This window comes from Sus scrofa, chromosome 3, assembly GCF_000003025.6.
Source record: "Sus scrofa isolate TJ Tabasco breed Duroc chromosome 3, Sscrofa11.1, whole genome shotgun sequence".
NCBI lineage: Eukaryota > Metazoa > Chordata > Mammalia > Artiodactyla > Suidae > Sus > Sus scrofa.
In genome coordinates this window covers 25203431-25225537 of record NC_010445.4, presented here as the reverse complement: position 1 = coordinate 25225537, position 22107 = coordinate 25203431, and the positions used below count along the sequence as shown (strand labels likewise).

General features: G+C 37.0%; 1 protein-coding gene across 8 annotated transcripts in view; it reads left to right on the top strand.

The window, feature by feature from the left end:
• The window catches only part of REXO5 (RNA exonuclease 5), a 63317-nt gene that overhangs the window by 13469 nt on the left and 27741 nt on the right, over window positions 1–22107 (top strand). For all 8 annotated transcript variants that reach the window (XR_002342390.1, XM_021086509.1, XM_021086505.1 and 5 more), the window contains 9 exons: window positions 229–317; window positions 1794–1909; window positions 2961–3099; window positions 3240–3334; window positions 4691–4793; window positions 7062–7165; window positions 8078–8198; window positions 18494–18598; window positions 19095–19232. Coding sequence is in view for 7 of the 8 variants with exons in the window: in XM_021086509.1 (XP_020942168.1) it covers window positions 229–317; window positions 1794–1909; window positions 2961–3099; window positions 3240–3334; window positions 4691–4793; window positions 7062–7165; window positions 8078–8198; window positions 18494–18598; window positions 19095–19232 (1010 nt within the window). In the remaining variant the exon portion in view is untranslated. The remainder of the gene's footprint in view (window positions 1–228; window positions 318–1793; window positions 1910–2960; window positions 3100–3239; window positions 3335–4690; window positions 4794–7061; window positions 7166–8077; window positions 8199–18493; window positions 18599–19094; window positions 19233–22107) is intronic.

Genomic DNA, 22107 nt, shown 5'->3' with positions numbered 1-22107 from the left:
GGGACACATAGTGCTTTTTTAAAAGTGAGAAAATTGTGGCTAAATCCAAAGTCACTGGAGAAAAAATCGAGGACAGAAATCCTCTCTTATTTAGTCTTTGTATTTCAAGTGTCTAATGTAGAGAAGGTGCCCCACAAACATGATATTTCAGTTTTCCCTGGATACATCTAGGACTATGTTTACCATTTCTAGTTCTTAAGGCAAGTATTTTATTCCTTTTCCTGCTAGGTTTTCCTGACTGTGAGAACTTTGTTCCTACCAAATGTAATGGTTCTATAACAGACAATAGTCCTCTCTTTGGGCTTGATTGTGAAATGGTAAGTACTGCTTTTGATATTTCAACTGCAGCATTCTAAGCTAGAGTCTGGTTTTCTTCAGTGCTTTCCACTACACAGTTCCACTACACAGTTTAAATAATTGAAAGTAGACCCTTTTGGAGTTCCCGTCTTGGCACAGTGGAAACGAATCTGACTAGGAACCATGAGGTTGCGGGTTCGATCCCGGTTCCATCCCTAGCCTCCCTCAGTGGGTTAAGGATCTGTCGTTGCCATGAGCTGTGGTGTAGGTTGCAGATGCGGCTTGGATCCCATGTTGCTGTGGCTGTGGTGTAGGCCGGCAGCAACAGCTCCAATTCGACCCCTAGCCTGTGAACCTCCATATGCCGTGGGCACGGCCCTAAAAAAAAAAGTAGACCCTTTTACTCAGATTTTAGAAAAATTGAAACTTTGCTCTAGAATGAGGAATAAATGTCAAGTTTTCTAACTAGTTGATATGTTTAACCTAATTTTGGAACATTATTAGCAGTTTATTCCTTCTTTTTTTTTTTTTTTTTTTTTTTTCCTATGGCTAACCATGGCATATGGAAGTTCCCAGGCCGGGGGTTGAGTTAGCCTACACTGCAGCTGTGGCAATGCTTGATCCTTTTAACCCACTGCAGGGTTAAACTACAGACCAGGGTTCGAACCTGTGCCTCCACAGTGACCAGGGCCACTGCAGTCAGATTCTTTACCCTCTGCACCATGGCAGGAACTCTTTTCCTTCTGTCTTTTGAGCAAGTGTTTTTTTGTTGGTGTTGCCTTAAGGACTTTGCCTCAATTATCATTGGTTTGGCTTAGTTTTACACATTCACATTTGAGATCAGAAGTAAGGATTTCCCTGCTTAAGCTCCTTTGTGTTTTACATTGTTTAATTAGTAAGTTTCCTTTCAAAGGCAGAGTATCATCTCTCACTTAATACTCAGGTAACTGTTTCTTAATTCTTAAAAGAGTAGCTAAGAAGTAAGGATTTGGAGTCTTTTGTGCTAAGGTGTGCATGTTGGCCTTACCTATCACCTTGGACAGATTCCCTAATTCTCCCTCTGTGAAGTGGAGAAAATAATAGAGGCTACTTCATAGGATTATTGTGAGGTGGTATATGTAAAATGCTTAGAATTGGATTAGATAATAATAGGGCATGCTAATAAAAATTACTTTTTGGTGGAACCTAGCACTATACTGGGATGTAGTGCACAGTAAATTGTTCAATTATAATTGGTGTTATTATTTCCATCCCTTTTCCTTGAGCCCATACTTCCCAGAGAAATTGTACTGTGTTGATTGCCTTAAGTGTAATGTTCAATAGCCCTGCCTAGCTTTAATTTCATTTACACTGGATTCCCTAGTCAACAAAAGACTGTGCTATTGTTGCAGGGACCCCAGTAGATTAGAGTAGATGGTAGTTGATGTAGTCCTGAATAATGAGATGAAGCAAGAACTTCCACTGTTTAGCCCCCTGACTGCATCCTGGTCTTTCAGTGCCTCACATCCAAGGGGAGAGAACTAACACGCATCTCACTGGTTGCTGAAGGAGGCTGCTGTGTTATGGATGAACTTGTTAAACCTGATAACAAGATTGTAGACTACCTCACCAGGTATTTTTCATCCTGCCTCCAGCTCTTCACAAGGCTTTCAGACTAGAGTGGAGTGAGACTTAAAAGAAATAGCTTGTAGTTTCTGTTTAGCTAGGTATTATCTACTTATTATCAAAGCAAAGGCTAGGGTACCACAACTGTAAATTTTAATACTGAAATTGCACAATGTTGGTGTATAATACTCTTACCCTTTTTGCTCTCTAATCTTCCCATGACCTTAAGTCACCAGTATACTACCTTCCTTATAGAATCTGCCAGTTGTAATAATTATCTAGCAACTGCCAAACACCTTCGTTCTCTGATAAGACCTTGTCTCGAAAATCTGCAAATCATTATTTGGCAGTCAAATGATCAGGAGAGCTTAATCTGCTTCTTAACTGCAAAAATCAAAAAAAGTAAGGTTTTCCACAATAGATATATGAAGCACAAAAATTTTTGTCTATCTTTCCAAAGATTAGCATGTAATTTTCGAATGTACATATTATAATGATTAGGCAAAGAAAAACAAGTAAAACATTACTGTTTCCTTTGTAGTTGCATCTATCACTTCATGCCACCTTTGGCACAAAGAAACTGTGACAGTGATAAAGACTGTCATATTAGCAGACATGACAGTTAGTGTTCTTAGGGAACAGTCATATATGGCAAAGATGTATGTTATAAGCATGTTTGTCACAGTATTGCAAAAATATGGGAATATGAATGATGTCTGAAAGTAGGGGATTGGTTAGAATGTTCCATCTATCTCATGGAATATTCTAACCGTTTAAAAGAATGTGCCAATAGAGATTTATTGATGTGAAAACTTGATTGTGATGTGTAGTAACTGTTACAATCATGTTATAAAATAGTGTGTGCATTATGATTGCATTTTTATAAAAATAAAAAATACAGAATATATATATCAAAAAGTATGAAAGGATATTTACTAAAATGTAAAAAGTGATCTCTGGGTGGTGGGATTATGAGCAGTAAGTATTCTTTTTGAAGTGACAGAGAGGAAAAACTTATCAATATCCTGGCCTGTCCATTTTTCTTTTTTTATTGAAAGTTTCTCAGGAATCACAAAGAAGATTCTTAACCCAGTGACAACAAAGCTCAAAGATGTACAGAGACAGTTAAAAGCATTACTTCCTCCTGATGCTGTGTTAGTGGGTCACTCCTTAGACTTAGATCTCAGAGCACTGAAAGTGAGTATCTGATTTAGGACTTACTTTTTCTAGCACATGTGCCTGTTTCATTTATCTCAGATCTAGCCTTCTATTCTCCAGCCCACTTGTTTTTTGCTTTGGCGTAGGATGCTACTCATTCTAGTCTCTTTCCTCCTCAGATGATACATCCGTATGTTATTGATACATCATTGCTTTATGTCAGAGAGCAGGGCAGAAGATTTAAGCTCAAATTCTTAGCCAAAACTATTTTGGGGTAGGTTTGTTTGCATATTATAATATTGTCCTGATAGATTGCACCTAAGCATATTGCATCTTATTTAATGCATCGTGTAAAGTTCAGTGTCTCTGCTCTCCCTCTTGGTTTGTAAACATTATTATGAGTTCTGGGATCCTAGCTTCAGAAAGAAGTATGACTCAGAAATGAAAAAACTGGGAATACAAAAGGAATTGCATTTATAGCTGAAGGTTGATAGGTAGATACAGGCAAGGGGCAGAAAAATTTACCCCAGATTTAAAACAAAAATTCCTATATTGAATGTATCCTATTATGTACAAATACAGAATGTATAATAATGTTCATTATAGTATGTTTTAAAATAATCTAGAAAAATGCATATATTCCATAGGGCTGAGTAAATTATGGCTATCTATATCAGTAATATAGATGATAGATAATATAGATAATTATGGTTATCTATATCAGTAATCTATTATCTATATTACTGATATTTACTACATTACTATATTATAATTTTATTACTATGTTATAAAAAATTCCAGATAATATATTATCTAATATTACTGATATTTTGTTTTTAAATGTGATCTTTCTATGCTAATAAGGAGACCTCTTAAGATGCTACTGAGAATAAAATAGAAATGCAGAACAATGCTGACATATTAAGCTATTGATATGCTATAGATTAGATTTAGATGTACCTATAGACATAAACATATGTACTTTTTTAAGATTTTAAAAAACAACCAAGAAAAATATTTAATTATATAATATGATACTTATTCAAACAGAAAACTTCTGGGAGGTAACTTTAAAACAATGGCTACATTTAAGAATTGAGACAGGGAGTTGGCTGGGGTATGGACCAAAGACTTTTTATTGGATCGCCCTTGATGATATGCTTTCCATAGACAAAGCCATTCCTCACCATTCTGCATCCTTAGTACCTCTCAGTTCCTGGCACTAAGTAATAAAGGGATCTTGATTGTTGTAACTCAAATCTGATTATTAGAATGCTGAAATTTTATATGTAGCCACTGTATTTGGAGTAGTCGAAATAATTTATCATTAAACATGTTCCTGAGGAGTTGCTGTTGTAATTCAGCAGTAACCAACCCAACTAGTATCCATGAGGATGCGGGTTAGATCCCTGGCCTCACTCAGTGGGTTAAGGACCCAGCATTGGCTGTGGCTGTGAGCTGTGGTGAAGATCACAGACACAGCTTGAATCTAGTGTTGCTGTGGCTGTGGTGTACAGCGGCAACTGCAGCTCTGATTCAGCCCCTAGCTTGGGAACGTCCATATGCCTCAGGTGCAGCCCTAAAAAAATAAAATGCTCCCAGGTATGTCAATTTTACCTTGACTTTCCAGGAAGGATATACAGTGTCCAGATAGGCTTGGTCATGATGCCATAGAAGATGCTAGAACAACCCTTGAATTGGCCCGGTATTTCCTCAAGTATGGCCCAAAGAAGGTTAGTATCTTTGCTTTCCTTAAAATTATGGGACTGAAACAGAGAGTCACAGACCAATCTCCTGCTGTCACCTTTCTTTACAAAAATGGGAGTGTAATTCAAGCTGAACATGTGTTTGAAATTAAGACCTGTACCACTAGCATAATGTAGTGGTTAAATATGTATTCTCTGAAGCTGGACTGACCTATTTTTAAATATGAACTCTAATAGGTCTGGCTATATGATCTAGGGTGATTTCTCTGGACAGCTTCAGTTTCTAGATCTGTAAAATGGGAACCCATTTCTCTGGAATATTGATGAGGGTAAATGAGATACTATGTAGTTTAAAGCTCTTAGTGCAGTACCATGAATATATTAAGTACCATAATGTGTTAATCATTATAACTGATGCTGATAATTTTAAAAATCTACATAGATGTTTTTGCTCTCTTGGGGTGTGAGTAGCAGATCACCATTTCAACAGCATAATAATTAGAATAGTGCATAAGGAAGTCATTGAAGGGGACATAGTTTCTGATAAACCTTGTTATAACATACTCTAACCTATTTGTCCCATTGCATGCTATTTTCTGTCATAACTCCATTATGAAATAAATTGTAGTCCATGTAGAATAATAAAAAGCTAAGATAGTGTTTCATGTCATGGTGGTAGAAAGACATTGTAAAATATCTTATTGGGCATAAGATAAAATAATAATGGCCACCATTCACTGAAATCTTTCCAAGTGTATTATTCTAAAATGCTTATGTACATTATCCTTATAACAACCCTTTAAGTTACCTCTTATTATCATTTCAATTTTATATATGAGTGTTCTGAAGTTTTGAAAGGTTAGATAACTTATTAAGGGTCCATAGTTAGAGACGGAACCAGAATTGAAAACAAGGTCTCTCAGATTCTAAAGCCTGTCTTTGCTCTACATTAGGAATTAGCAAATCTTTTCTGTAAAGACCAAATTAAGTCCAAATAAATATTTAGACACTACAGACCATTGCAGCTGCTCAACTTGCTGTTTGTAGTGCAAAAGCAGCCATAACAGTATGATGGTGAAAGGACACAGCTGTGTGCCAATAAAACTTTGTTTACAAAAAACAAATATTGAACTGGACTTGTTCCAGTAACTGGAATATGCTAACCATTGCTCTAAACCTCTACATTAGAGGTGCTAAAAACTTGGTCTTAAGACCCTTTTATCCTCAGAGAGCTTTCGTTTATGTGGCTCTTATCTGTCAACATTTGCCGTATTAGAAATTACATATGAGAAAAATTATATTCATTAATTGTTAAAAATATTTTTAAAACCATTACATATTAATACAAAAAATGTATATTGTGGAAAAAAAGCATTTGAAAAATTAATGGGAAGAGCATCATTGTCTTACATATTTTGCAGATCTCTTTGTATAGCTTAATAGAAGGCTAATGACTTTCTCATATCTGCTTTTACATCCAACACGTTGTGTTATGTGGTTAGAGAAGGGAGGACCTTGTGAACAAAAGGATCTCTGGAATCCCTAGGAGTTCTCAAGTACACTTTGAGAACCATTGCATTCTCTTATGCTGCTAGTTGGTTTCCAGGAAAAATTGCGTCTCACTTGGGTAATATCTAAGGAAATCTGAATTAAGCATGGACTTTAGTCAATAATGATGTATCAATATTGGTTCATTAATTGTGTGAAATACACCATACTAATCTATTAATAATAGTTGAAAATGGGAGTAGGGTATATATGGGAACTCAGCTGTAATTTTTCTGCAAATCTAAAGTGATTCTAAGAAAAAACTTGTATCTCTATACATGAAAACTCCCAAGTGGTCTCCCACTTCATGGAAAAAGAATAAACTGGAATACTTTTCATGATTTTGTATTAATCCAATAAAAATTCTCTTTCATGTTGCCATGAAAGTCATTTATCATATCCAAAAGTTGCATGTTTGCAGAGAAGTAAATTTTAGTGACTGTGGAATGAATTAGGAGCCAAAATTCCATTGCTTTTCACTTAGCCCTACTTGGTCCTTTCCCATATTCATATAATAACATTAGCAGCTGGTAACAGATTGCCATTCTTGGCTAAGCAGCCAGGAACCATCTGGTAATTCTTGAACCCAGCTTGGGACTGTGGTAATAGCAAAGCCACTGTCTGCAGAAACAGAGAACACCACTTGAGTGGGTTTTTCTTGGATTTTTTTGATTTGGATTGTTTGTTTTTTAGCCTCAAATACTTTGCAAGATATTAGATAATTTTTACGGTTTTATTTTCTTTAAGATTGCAGAACTAAATCTGGAAACAGTAGCTAGTCACCAGGAACTACAAGCAGCAGGCCAAGAGCCAAGAAATACGGCAGAAGTAGTTCAGCAACTAAATGCGGGGTAATATTTTTCAATTCTAAGTAATCGCAAAGACAAATGGAGTACCTGGTTTCTTATTTGACAATAAAACCTGGCAATTTTTTTCCCTCCTTTGAGATTTTTAAGAAATGTTTACCAGTAGTATGAGTAACATTCTGCCTCACAAAAACCATGGAGGGAAAAATACCACCTACTGCCCTAAATGACATCTATTCTAATTTTCTGAATCTATTGACCGATCTTAAATTGACTCACTTTACAAAAAAAGTAAGACATTGAAATACATTGAACTAAGTGATTTTAGAGGAGATGAGATGATAGACTGGTATTTTGATTTGAAGAGTCAACTATAGCCTTGATGTTACTGCCCATATTGGGAAACAATCAAAAAACAGACTCAGAAGGAGTTTGTTTTGGGAGTTCCTGTTGTGGCTCAGTGGGGTTACAAACCCGAATAGGTATCCATGAGGATGCGGATTCAATCCCTGGCCTTGCTCAGTGGTACAAGCTGGATCCTGTGTTGCTATGGCCAGATCCTATGTTACTATGGCTGTGGTGTAGGCTGGCAGCTGCAGCTCCAATTTGACCCCTAGCCTGGGAACTTCCATATGCCGTGTGTGTGGCACTAAAAAGAAAAAAGAAAAAAAAAAGGAGTTTGTTTCCATACCATAGTATCAGATCCTTAGAATCTAAAGCTTTGAGTGTATTTCTTGTTTTCCTTTCCTTTTCCTAAATATAGAGCAATGCTGTTCGATATGATTTCCAAAATGGTCCACACAGTTACAGTGCATGTGCCTAGGAACTGAATTTTTGTTTAATTTTAAATAACCACATGATGCTAATGGCTACCATGTTAGACAGTGCACATACAGGGAAATAACTCATGGGATAGGGAAAACTGTTGTTCCTACCTTTACCTGTTCTTCTTTACAGTGTTTTAGAATGCTTGGACTCATTGGGCCAGAAGCTCCTTTTCTTGACCCGGGAGGCAGATGCTAGTGAACTTTCATCTTCTAAAACCTGTCAAACTATTAAGTGCCTTTCAAATAAAGAGGTGAGTGACCCACTATCTCTTTGAAGGTTGCATTCAGAATAGAGGGTAATGTCACCCTTTGCAACCCATGCAAGTATCAAGCTTTTATTCATCAGCAACCCTGGCTACCAATAGCTGGTCTGGCTTCTGTCCCACATTTTTTATGGAGCACTTTTAGTCCCAACTATCCCATAGGAGCAGAATTGTCAATTGCCAGTGTCTATTTCAAGAACCCAGCAGGCCTATGGCTTTGGCCTTGCACACCACTTTGCTTCTTTTTTTATTTTTAAAAATTTTTTTTTGTCTTTTGTCTTTTCAGGTCAGCACCCACAGCATATGGAAGTTTCCAGCTAGGGGTTGAGTCAGAGCTGTAGCTGCTGTCCTATGCCACAGCCACAGCAACACGGGATCCGAGCCGCGTCTGCAACCCACACCACAGCTCATGGCAATGCAGGATCCCCAACCCACTGAGTGAGGCCAAGGATTGAACCCACGTCCTCAGGGACACTAGTCAGATTTGTTTCCACTGAGCCATGAAGGGAACGTGCCTTTTTTTTTTTTTAATCTGATGTGTAGTTGATTTACAGTGTTGTGTTAATTTCTGCTGTACAGCAAAGTGATTCAGTTTTTTATATATATATATATATAAAATGCTCTTTTTTGTATTCTTTTCCATTATTGTTTATCTCAAGGTATTGAATATAGGTCCCTGTGGGACCTTGTCTGTCCAGTCTGTATATAATAGTTTGCACACTACTTAGAATTTCTCTTCTCTTTCTGGTTCAAGGAGATGGTGTCTTGATTTTTAGCCTGACTGTATCTTTTTGGTTTTCTCTTTATTTTTACCTATTATTGCTGTATTGTAAAGCAGAAGGAATGCATCAAAGCATGAATTTACATCATCTTGTTCAGAAGATCTATATATTTTTTAATCATTTTATTTGGAAATAATTTCATACTTACAGAAAACTTGCATGGATAGTGAAATATCTGTATACCTTCTATCTAGATTTACCTTCTGTTAGTACTCTGTCCCATTCGCTTTCTTTGTGTATGTGCTGGAATGCTCATTCACTCTTACTCTTTCTTGCTCTCTTTCCTTCTGTCTATAACATTTTCTAAAGCATTTGAGAGTAAGCTGCATATATCATAGCACTTTACCCCTAACTATGTCAATGTTTTTCCTAAGAATAAAAATATTAACTTACATAACCACAGTAGGCTTCAGTAAATTTGATATTGATACATTCTCTTGTATGTATTCTAGTTTTCCTAGTTGTCCTTAAGCATTTTCTTTTTCCCCCTTCACAACATTCATACTAAGGTCACATATTACATTTAGTTGTCATATCTTTGTGGTTTTCTTTAATCTAGAACCATTCCTCAGCCTTTTTTGTCTTTCATGACTTGGTAATTTCATTTTGGGTTCATGATTATATTCAGGTTATGCAGACTATACTTAAGTTATGTGTCCTCAGGTTGCCACATCGAGGCATGTGTTGTCCATCTGTCCCTCTACTATGTTTACTTCAAAGACTTTAACAAGATATTGTCTGCTTTCTCCACTGTAGAGTTACTTTCTTTTCCCTTTTTAAAAAGTAATATGTGAGAATTCCCTTTATGGTTCAGTGGCTAATGATCCTGACTAGGATCCATGAGGATGCAGGTTCGATCCCTGGCCTCACTCAGTGACTTGGGGATCTGGCGTTGCAGTGAGCTGTGGTGTAGGTCGCAGATGCAGCTTGGATCCAGTGTTGCTGTGCTGTGATGTAGGCCGGCAGCTGTAGCTCCAATTCGACCCCTAGCCTGGGAACATCCCTTTGCCACAGGTGTGGCCCTAAAAAATAAATAAACAAACAAATAAATAAATAAATAAAATGTGACGAGATACTTTAAGAACAGCGAATATCCTGCCTTTCTTCACAGTCCTACCCCCTTTTATATTTGGCTAAAACTGATGATTCTTACCTGAACCAGTCTTTACTGTGATGGTTGTACAATGATGGTTTTCCAACTCTGTATCTCCTCCATGTTTACTGAAGTTGTCACTCAGCAGTCTATAAGTGAGTCCTTTCTTTTTTTTTCTTCCCCCCTCTTTTTTTCCAGAGCCACACCTGCGGCATATGGAGGTTCCCGGACTAGGGGGTCTAATGGAAGCTGTAGCTGCCAGCCTACACCACAGCCACAGCAACGCCAGATCCTTAACCCCCTGAGTGAGGCCAGGGATTGAACCCGAAACCTCACAGTTCCTGGTCAGATTCGTTAACCACTGAGCCACGACGGGAACTCCAAATGAGTCCTTTCTTTACCTTATTTGTTTGTTCATTCCAAGTGGACTCGTGGATTCCTGTTCATCTTAGTGATTTATAATTAATGATTGTACTAAATTGTTTTGGTTTATAAATTTCCCAGATTTCCTAAGTGGTAGCCCCTTCAAACAGGCGCATCTGTCCTTGTGACATGCACCCATGATTTTTCTTTTTGAGTGTTTTCTTCACTTCTGTCACAATAAGATAGTCAGGTTCATCTCGGTATTAGAAATCATGGTTTCGGTGCTGCGTGTGCTGGATGTCTTTTCTTCTAGACCTCAAAATAGACAGGGTTAGGAAATATATGCATGTAGATTATATATGTACACACACACACACGTATGTATACACAAATGCATACTTAAGAAATCAAGTGTCTCTATCAGTACCACTAATTTCAACTCTTTCAAACAGGATTTTCCTTGCCGTCCCTCATTTCATCTTTGTAACTCCTTTTACCTGTCATGGGAACATTGGCTCTCAACAACATTTACTCTTCTCAAACCCTAAACTGTATCTGAAATAGTTTTTTTTTTTTTTTTTTTTTTTTTTTTTTTTTTTTTTTTTTTTTTTTTGTCTTTTGTCTTTTGCTGTTGTTGCTGTTTCTTGGGCCGCTCCCGCGGCATATGGAGGTTCCCAGGCTAGGGGTCGAATCGGAGCTGTAGCCACCGGCCTCCGCCAGAGCCACAGCAACGCGGGATCCGAGCCGTGTCTGCAACCTACACCACAGCTCACGGCAACGCCGGATCGTTAACCCACTGAGCAAGGGCAGGGACCGAACCCGCAACCTCATGGTTCCTAGTCGGATTCGTTAACCACTGCGCCACGACGGGAACTCCCTGAAATAGTTTTATTTTTTTTAATTTATTTTTATTTTTTTAGAAACTTTGGAATTATAATGCTTTTATTACCAGAATGTACAAAACACTGATCCTTTAATTCTGCAATACTGCCTCAGATGCCCAGGTTCAAAACAACACGCCTTTAAGATGTCCATAACACCCATTTAGAATAAATGAATTGTTGCTGTTCAAAATAGAAGCAAGTCTTTATCTTTGATGGTTCAGACCTAATTGAACAGAGATGGCTAAGTTTGGGCCTAAAATAAACATGGTATAGAAAGAGCACAGAACCCTACCAATCAATATAAATCATATTCCATAAGAATAGTCCTGGACTGACCCTCACTGAACAGACTTCCAAATAAGTAAATAAAAAAATATTAAACATTTGTAAATGTGGTGATTAACTCAAAATACAAAAAGTGCAATATCACCAATTATGTGCATTTTGTAGGACTCAGCTTAAAATTCAGACTCATGTTTAATAGTAGTAGTTCAATTAAGTTATGGCATTTGAGAAAGGTTATACTACTGGGGAAAACCACATAAACATGATTTTTGGGAAAAGATATGTTTGGGAAACAATAATAATTTAATATTGCCTTAACATTTCTAAAATCACATGAAAATGATCATCTCCAATTGCCACTTCAGTAAGTTTTTTTTTTTCCTATGTTTTTTTAGGGCCCCACTTGAGACATATGGAGGTTCCCAGCTAGGGGTTGAATCAGAGCTGCAGCTGCTTGCCTACACCACAGCCACAGCAATGCAGGATCTGAGCCACATCTGTGACCTACACCACAGCTCCCGGCAGTGCTGGATCCTTAACCCACTGAGCAAGGCCAGGGATCGAACCTGCATCCTCATGGATACTAGTTAGATTGGTTCGCTGAGCCACGACAGGAACTCCCACGAAATAGTTTTAGAATTGATGTGTTCAGATCACTATAGATTAAGTTTAGAATTTGGTTTGCAGTTCTTCTTCCTACATACCATCCTACCCATGACCGAAAGTGTTGGGTATATAAATATTTAAAGTTGCTAGTATTGCTTTTTTTCTTCCCCTTTAGATTAACTCTTATGTTTGTAAAATATAGTTAGGTTCATTTGTTTCAGGTTGATTTATTTTTTGGATCTGTAGAACATGAACATGCTTCCAAAGGCAAAACTGCATAAAAAGTATACTAAAAGAAGTGTCACACCTTCTCATATCTTTCACCCAACCCTCCCCCTCCTACGTAAGTAAATAACATTGTTTTCAGATTTATCCTTTTTTTTTGTTTGCTTTTTTAAGAGAAGTAGATATGTGTATGCTTTTTTATTTCTTCTTTTTCTTACACAGAAGATAACATACTTATATAAAATCTGTTGCACTTTGCAGCTGGCTTTTTTCCCTTAACAAGATGTCCTGAAAATCACCATACTGATGTATAAGACTCTTCCTCATTCTTTATAATAGCTGCATAGTATTCCAGTCTGTATATACCATAATTTTATTTCTTTTTTTTCCCAATTCTATGTTTCTAGTTATTTTCTTTTTTCAAATATATTGGTTAAGCCTTTCAGAACAATGTTAGCTGATTTTAAACTGTTCGTCATTTTCGCTATAGGTATTTAGAGCTCTACATTTCCCTCTTAAGTTCTACTTTAGCTGCATTTTACAACTACTGATAAGTTGTGTTTTCATTTTCATTCAGAATACTTTTTAATTTTCCTTTTGATTTTTTTCTTGGGCTCATGGGTCATTTAGAAATATGTTATTTAGTTTCCAAATACTTAGGGGTTTTCTGAGGATCTTCTACTGATTTCCTATTTAATTTTCTGTTTAATTTCTCTCTTGTCTAAGAACATACCTTGAGTTACTTGAATCCTTTTAAATTTATTGAGAGGTGAAATCTCCAATGGAATTATCTTATTTCTTGGAGTTCTGTTAATTTTTCCTTTATCTATCATGAAGCTTTATACATAAACATTATGAGTTATGTCCTTCCCTTTATTACACAGTGGCCCATTTACTATTAGGAACAGAATTTCTTTATCCCTGGAAACATTTTCTATTCTGATTTCTGCTTTGATATTGTATAGCTCCTGATTCCTTTTGTTTATTGTGGCATGGTATATTTTACATTTAATTTATTTGTATCCTTATATTTAAAGTGTGTTTCTTAGAGTCAGAAATTGGGTTTTGCTTCTTATTCCAGTCTGAAAATCTTCGCCTTTGAAGTGGAGTATTTAGGCTATTTGCATTTAATATGATTATTGATATTATTGAGTTTGTCTGTCATCTTGCTATTTGTTTTCTATTTGTCCCATCTGTTCTTTTTTTTTTTTTTTTCTATTTCCTTTTTCCTTCTTTTGAATTAATGAGGTGTTTCTTATGATCTCATTTTATATCCTTTGGCAGTTATGTTCTTTAAGTGGTTGCTTTATTCTTTGTTGTGTGTTTTAGTGGTTGCTTGAGGATTTATAACCACAGTTTAAGGGATATTATATCACTTTAATCACTGGCCTTGGTGCTGTTGTTGTTGTCATGTATCTTACTTCTACATGTTCTATAACCTACAGCACTATTATTTTGCTTTGAACAGTCAATTATTTTTTAAGAGATTTTAATTTTTTGAGGAACTCCTATAATGTTCACAATAGCAGTTGTACCATTTTACATTTCTATCAATGGTGTATAAGGGTTCCAGCTTTTCCACATCTCTGGAAACACTTGTTCTTTTCCTTCTCTTTTTCTTTTGCTTTCTTTTTTTTTTTTAATTTTATTGGAATATAGTTGGTCTACAAAGCTGTTTTAGCCTTCTTTTCTTTTTTAATATTTTTTGTTAGTAGGCATGCTAAAGGGTGTGAGGTGATACCTCACAGTTTTGATTTGCATTTCTCTGATAACTAGTGATGTTGAACATCCTTTTTTTCTTATTGGCCATTATATATAATATTTTAAGAAATGTCTATCCAAGTCCTTTACCTATTTTTGAATTAGGTTTTTGGTTTTTTGTTGTCAGCACTCTAGTAGCTCTTTATCCTGGATCTTAATTCCTTATCATGTATCATTTGCAGAATTTTCTCTCTTTCCATAAGTTGCCTTTTTACTCTTTGATTGTGTCTTTTAATGAACAAAAGATGTTATGTTTGATGTAATCCTATTTGTTTATTTTGTTCTTGTTGCTTGTGCTTTTTATGTTAACCCTAGAAATTATGGCCAAAACCAGTGTTATGAAGCTTTTCCTCTTTTCTTTTCTTCTAGTAGTTTTTATAATTTTTTTTTTCTTTTGTTGTTGTTGTTGTTATTGTTGTTGTTGTTGCTATTTCTTGGGCCGCTCCGCGGCATATGGAGGTTCCCAGGCAAGGGGTTGAATCGGTGCTGTAGCCACCCGCCTACGCCAGAGCCACAGCAACGCGGGATCCGAGCCGCGTCTGCAACCTACACCACAGTTCACGGCAACGCCGGATCGTTAACCCACTGAGCAAGGGCAGGGACCGAACCCGCGACCTCCTGGTTCCCAGTCAGATTCGTTAACCACTGCGCCACGACGGGAACTCCCAGTTTTTATAATTTTTGATCTTATATTTAGGTCTTCATACCATTTTAAGTTAATTTTTCTATCTAGTGTAAGATAAGGTTCCAACCTCCCTTTTTTGGATATGGATATCCAGTCTTCCCAGTATCATTTTTTCTGTTTTTTTTAGAGCCACACATGCAAGCATATGGAGGTTCCTAGGCTAAGGGTCGAATCAGAGCTGTAGCCACCAGCCTACGCCACAATCACAGCAACACCAGATTGGAGCCATGTCTGTGACCTATACCACAGCTACAGCAACACTGGATCCTTAACCCACTGAGTGAGGCCAGGGATCAAACCTGCATTCTCATGGATACTAGTTGGATTCGTTTCTACTGAGCCACAATGGGAACTCCTCCCCAGTATCATTTTTTTTTTTTTTAGAAACCATCCATTTCACATTGCATAGTCTTGCCATCCTTGTCAAAGATGATTTGACTATATACACAAAGTTTTATTACCGAACTCTCTTTTGTTCCATTAATCTATTTATGTCTTTATGGCAGTACCACTCTGTTTTGATTACTATAGCTTTCTATACGTTTTGAAATTAGGAAGTTTGTGTCATTTAACTTCATTATTTTTCAGGATTATTTTGGCTATTCAGCATCGTTTGAATTCCATGTGAATTTTAGGATGGTTTTCTCCTATTTCTGTAAAAAAATGATGTTAGGATTTTAATAGGGCTTGCACTGAATCTATAGATTACTTTGTATTACTATTGATATCAATATTGCATTCCAGTCCATGAATATAGGAATGTTTCCATTTATTTGTGTCCTTTAAAATTTCTTCAGCATTACTTAATAGTTTTAAACATACAACTGTTTTATCTCTTTGGTTTGTTTTATTGCTAAGTATCTTATTTTTTGATGGCCTTATAAATGAGTTTCTTAATTTCCTTTTCTAATTGTTCATTGTTACAATTTTTGTGTGTTTGAATCTTTCAAACTTGTTCAACTCATTGATTAGTTCTAACACTGTTTTTGTGGAATCTTTAGGGTTTTCTACATGTCATATGTGAACAGAGATAACCTTTCCAATTTGGATGGCTTTTATTTCCTTTCCTGCCTAATTTCTCTGGCTAGGACTTGCAATATTATGTTGAATCGAGGTGGCAAGAGTAGGCAACATCATTCCTAATCTTGGAGAAAAGGTTTTTAGTCTTTCACCGTTGAGTATGATGTTAGCTATGGGCTTTTCATATATGGCCTTTATTATGTTGAGGTCATTTCCTTCTAATTCTAGATTGTTGAATGTTTTTTATCACTAAAGAGTATTGAGTCATGTTAAATGCTTTTTCTGTGTCAGTTGAGAGATCATTAGTTTTGTCCTTCATTCTGTTAATGTGCTATATACATATAGCACATGGAATGCTTTTCATATAGTGAACTATCCATGCATTTCAGGAATAAATCTCCCTTGGTCATAGTGTATAATATTTTTAATGTGCTGTTGAATTCAGTTTACTATAATTTGCTGTTTAAAGTAATCCACTGGGGAGTTCTTGTTGTGGCTCGGTGGTAACAAACCTGACTAGTATCCATGAGGATGCAGGTTCTATCCCTGTCCTTGCTCAGTAGGTTAAGGATCCAGTGTTTCTATGAGCTGTGGTGTAGGTTGCAGTTGAGGCTTGGCTCCCACGTTGCTGTGGCAGTGGTGTAGGCTGGCAGCTACAGCTCCGATTCAACTCCTGGTAGGGAACTTCATATGCCATAGGTGTAGCCCTAAAAAAAAAAGTAATCCACTGCATTGGAAGGACTTACTATTTCCATTTTGTTGTTTTCTGTATATCTTACAGTTTTTTGTCTCTCCTCTCCTTTCTACTATCTTCTTTTGAGTTTCCTTGATTTTCTTTTTAGTGACATGCTTTGATACCCTTCTCATTTACATTTTTTGTGTTGTATTCTAATAGATTTTTTTGCAATTATCATTTGCAGTTACATAAAAACATCCTAAAGTTATAATGTTCTATTTTAAACTGGTAACATAATTGCATGCAAAAACTCTACTCCACACTTCTCAACTTTTGCACACTGAGTTTGTACATGTACTTTTCAGTTGTCTCATATTCCTTGAGCTGCGTGTCCCTGAGTCCTCTCAGAGTTTGTAATCTCTTGCTCCTCCTGACATCTGCCCATGGAACTGCAGCTCTAATGTGCTGTGTGGTGATTGCATCTGTTTTCAGTGGTGTCCAAACAAGACTGAAAATCCTGTGAAGTGAGACAGAAACTAGTCCCTCAGGCAGTGCCCAAAACTAGTCATGACATTGGGTGCTGGTCCACTTCTGTTTATGTCCAGAAGGAAGATCCCCAGTGTGGGAAGTTTTCTCCAACTTTTCTCCCTAGTTCAGATAGGGGAGGAACAGATGGGCACACAAAACTCTGCATGTTTTTCTTTCCCTTTTGTTGGAATCTCTTTTTGTTTTTTGTTGTCATCATTGTTGTTGTTAGGCCTGGGTGCTATAGCTTCTCAACTAGTCTCTAGAGTTCTTGCACATAGGTATTTGAGTCTGTATGGTGTTAACTCAGTGTCTGTGGAAGACTGAGGGCCTAAAGCTTCCTTGTCCTCTGTCAGGAGCTGATGTCATGTTCTCCTTTTTTCTTAAAGTGTTGGGTTTTTTTGAGAAAGATGTACTGGGAAGAATAAGAAATTTATTTATTTTAGAGCCGCACCCATGGCATATGGAAGTTCCCAGGCTAGGGGGTCGAATTGGACATGGAGCTGCCAGCCTACGCCACAGCCACAACAACTCCTGATCCGAGCCGCATCCTCCACCTACGCCACAGCTCACGGCAACACCGAATCCTTTCCCTCCTGAGCAGGACCAAGGATCGAACCTGTGTCCTCCTGGATACTAGTCATGTTTGTTACCACTGAGCCACATGGGAACTCCAAGAATAAGAATTTATAATGCTCTTGGGAAGGATTGGCATTTGTTTTATCTTTTTTTCTGCATGATCCTTAATTTCCCTCTTGATTTCTTTATTTCTTTACTTTCCCTCACTGCAATGTCTCCAACAGGGAATTGCCTCATCTTTGTTTATCTGATTCTTCCCCAGAGGCACTGCTTCTTTGAGGCTGTCAAGCCTCTTCCTCATAGTCAGGTGCTTGAACTATCAGAGTTGTGACCTGATAGTTGTGGTATTTAGTTGTACTTTCTTTCTAGGGCTGATTTTTTTATGCTTCATCCGAGTCTTTCATGCTCCTTGAAATTTTTTTTTTCCAGAGTTTCTTGTGCCTCCTCTTCTTCCTCTCTCTATTCATAGGCTTGTAGCAGTGTGGGACAGTGAGAGCTCTCTGTTGGAATTTAACTTTTTCTTTTCTTGGAGGTAATTTGAAGGTTGTAGCTGAACCTTTTTTTCTTAGCTAAAAATCCTGGGTCACATGTGATTCTGTTTATTCTCTTTACTAATTATGTAGTTTTTCTACAAGGCTGTGTGGTGTCACCGTTTTCTTCCAGACTTTGACGTCTGTCTCATATTGCTTTTTAATATGGGTAAAAAGACAACTATTGTTTATATTATTGTGGCTCACCTCTAACAGTCACAGTAGACTGCTAGGTTCCTGCCTCATCCAGGCTGTGCTGTTCTCTGCAGGTTCTTGAGCAGGCTAGAGTGGAAATACCCCTGTTTCCCTTCAGCATCGTGCAGTTCTCTTTTGAACCCTTTTCACCCAACCTCACTGAGGAGATGAACAAAAGGGTAAGTGAATGGGTGCTGCTAGATTATTTAATTAATGACTTATGAACTTATAATATTTCCCATTAAGGAGAGTAATACCTACTTTACTAAGTTTACTGTATATTTCTCTAAATTTTTTCCATATGTACATTACCATTTTAGAAGATACATTTTTATAAAAAGGGAATCAGACTGTATATACTATTTTACAACTTAATATTTTTCATTTAACAATATATCTTATACATCTGCTCATAACACTATATAATCTTATTTCCCTTGTGCTGTGTAGTTTTCCATTTTATGGTATACCTATTATTTTCAGAATTTGCACTTTGTGAATTTTTCTATTCCAAATAATGATGCAGTGAAATCCTCATATACAGATCTTTGTACACTTGGCAAGTATTTGTGTTGAGAAATTCCCTGAAAGGAGCTGTCCCATGATTTCTTTGTATTTGACTTAATTCTCCTTCTACGTCCACCCCCTCACTGTATTCTGTTCTTTTTCTCGTAGATGCTAATCAAGTGGACAGAGATGTCAACTGTCTATGCTGGGCCATTTAGCAAAAATTGTAACCTGAGAGCTCTGAAGAAGCTGTTTAAGAGTTTTGGTCCAGTCCGGTCGATGACTCTTGTTCTTGAAACCCATCAGGTAATGAGGCAAGAAAACTTAGATTTTGACCTTCTAGATTATAGAAGGAAAATTATAGTGGGATTATAGCAGGAAATTCAGATAACTCCTAGGGCCAATCAGGTAACAGATGTTGGTGATCTGGGCTTGATTGTCACCAGCTGGACTGTGAAACATGGGAAAAGTGTTGACACATGAGAATGTGTGCCCAGTGTTGCTAGGTCTTCTGATTTTTTTGTTTGTTTTGAGAATCAAGAAATCTGCCAGTTTTCATATTGTTGGCTCCCATTTTCTTAAATATCACGTAAGCCAGAGAAAAAATATGTCTGCTGGCTAAATGTAGCCTAAAGGCTTCCTGCTTATGACCTCAGCTTTAAATGGTAAAATGCCCTTTCAAAAAGAGCTGTTGCTTCCATGTGTTGGGAGGTCTCTTTAGGGCTTGAATCCAAAGTAAGCTCATAGCTAACCAGAAGGAGCAGTCTTTTTTTGTTGTTAGTTCTCCAGTCTCTTGGAATAAGTTTTGTTTGTCTGTTATTCACATAAAAACCCTATAAAGAGTTTAATTATTTTTATTCTTTCAGAAATAATACTTGTATATGGTTTAGAGAATTCAGACCATTTAAAAGGGTGTAATGAGGAAGCCTTTATCTTCATAGTCATAGAAGGAAGTTAGTAAAGACTAAAGTTAACTTATCTGAAGCACTAACAATATTATAAACATATTACCTAAAGATAGGAAACCATGAAAAGAATTGGAAATAAAAATTTACAACAGATTAGCTGTAGAACAATGTACAATAACTGGTGACAGTGAACACCTTTAGGGAGAGAGGAACTAGGTGACTGGGAGCAGTGAAGACTTTTACACTGTAACTTTATTGTATCTTTGGAATTTTGACACAGGCAGCTGTTTATCTGGTACATTAAACTATTATGTGTAGTAGCTATTTAACATAACTAATAACTATTGCGTTCAGAACTATTAAAGCAAAGCAAAAATTAGTTTCACAGTGTTCTAAGTGCAGAATCCTAGATGATTAAAATGTCCTTTCCCCAAATCTTTTGTTAATGTCTTTCCTGTACCTAAAAATAGAAATAAAAAGATGGCCCTTAGCATGTAGACTGAGGGATGAGAAGGGTATGTCAAGGGACCGTGACATCTACCTGTAAGTGTTGTCTTTCTTTTTGTAACATATGCATAAAACTTGCTTTTTTTTTTTTTATCATTTTAAAGTATAGTTCAGTGTTGTCCATTCTCTCCAGAACTTTTTCATCATCCCATACTGAAACTCTGTATCCATTAAACAATAACTAGTTTCCTATTCCCCCCCTCACCCTGCCCGCTGTTGTTTTTTCCTGTTTTGTAAGTTTAACTGCCCTATGTATATCTCATAAGTGGAGTCCTAAAATATTTGCCCTTTTATGTCTGGCTTATTTCACTTAGTGTAATGTCTTCAGGGTCATCCATGATATAGTATGTATCAGAACTTAATTTCTTTTCAAGGCTGAATTATATCCCATTGAATGATTATAGCACATTTTGTTTATACATTCATCTGTCAATGTACATTTGGATTGTTTCCACCTTTTAGCCATTCTGAATAATGCTGCTATGAAATGAACATGGATATGCAAATAACTGTTTGAGTCCCTGTTTTCAGTTCTTTTGGGTATATACACAAAAGTGGAATTACTGGATTAAATGATAATCCTATGTTTCATTTTTTTGAGTAATGGCCATACTCTTTTCTACAGCAGCTGTACCATTTTACATTCCCACCTGCATTGCCGGGGGTTCCAGTTTATCCATATTCCAGCTGACACTTTGATTTTTTTTGTTGTTGTTTTAGTTTGGGAGGAAGGGGGTGTTTTTGGTTTTGTTTTGATAGTAGCCATCTCTAATGATTAGTGATGTTGAGCATTTCTTTGTATGCCTATTGGCCATTTTTATATCTTCTTTGGAAAATTGCCTATTTAATTGGGTTGTTTGATTTTTGTCGTTGAGTTTCAGGAGTTCTCTATATATTTTAGATTTGAATCCTTCATTAGATACGTGACTTGGAGATATTTTCTCCCAGTATTTCTGCAGCCTTTGATGCACTTTTTAATTTTGATAAAGTCCAACTTGCTTATTTTCTTTTGTTGCCTGTGCCTTTGGCATCATATTTAGGAAATCGTTGCCAAATACAATAAAATGAAGCTTTTCTATCAGAGCACTTTAATCTCTATGATGATGATGGTCTGATGTGGCTCAGACCACCACAAAGATTTAGCTACTCAGTGTTAATCAGGTAGAAAAGCATTTGACTTAAAGATGCAAATCCAATGGAAGAACCTAACCTGCCCAAAGCTGTAGAAAAACTGTCTAAAATTAAGCTAACAAGACAAATGGGAATCTCCACCTGTAACTTGCAGTGATAACTTTAGTGATTAATAGTAAATGGTACAAAAAGCAAGCTAGGTAGTAAAGAATTTGTTAGTGGCCCTAGAAAAGGCAAAAAGACAAAAAAAAAAAAAAAAAAAAAGAATTTGTTAGTGCGGAGTTCCGTCGTGGCTCAGCAGTTAACAAACCCGACTTGCATCCTTGAGGTCACAGGGTTCAATCCCTGGCCTCGCTCAGTGGGTTAAGGATCCAGCATTGCTGTGAGCTGTGGTGTGGGTTATAGATGAGGCTTAGATCCCATTTGGCTGTGGCTGTGGCTGTGGCGTAGGCTGGTGGCTGCATCTCTGATTAAACCAGGTCCTGAACCATGGTGGTGCCACTTAAAATTGATGGTCTGCAATCACTGTTTAGCCCAGCACAGCAATGGCATCCATTCTGTGGCTTTGGCCACTGTAGTTTAAGTGGGCCCTGTTCCCAGCCCCTTCTCTTTCAATTTGAGCCTGGAAAGCAAAA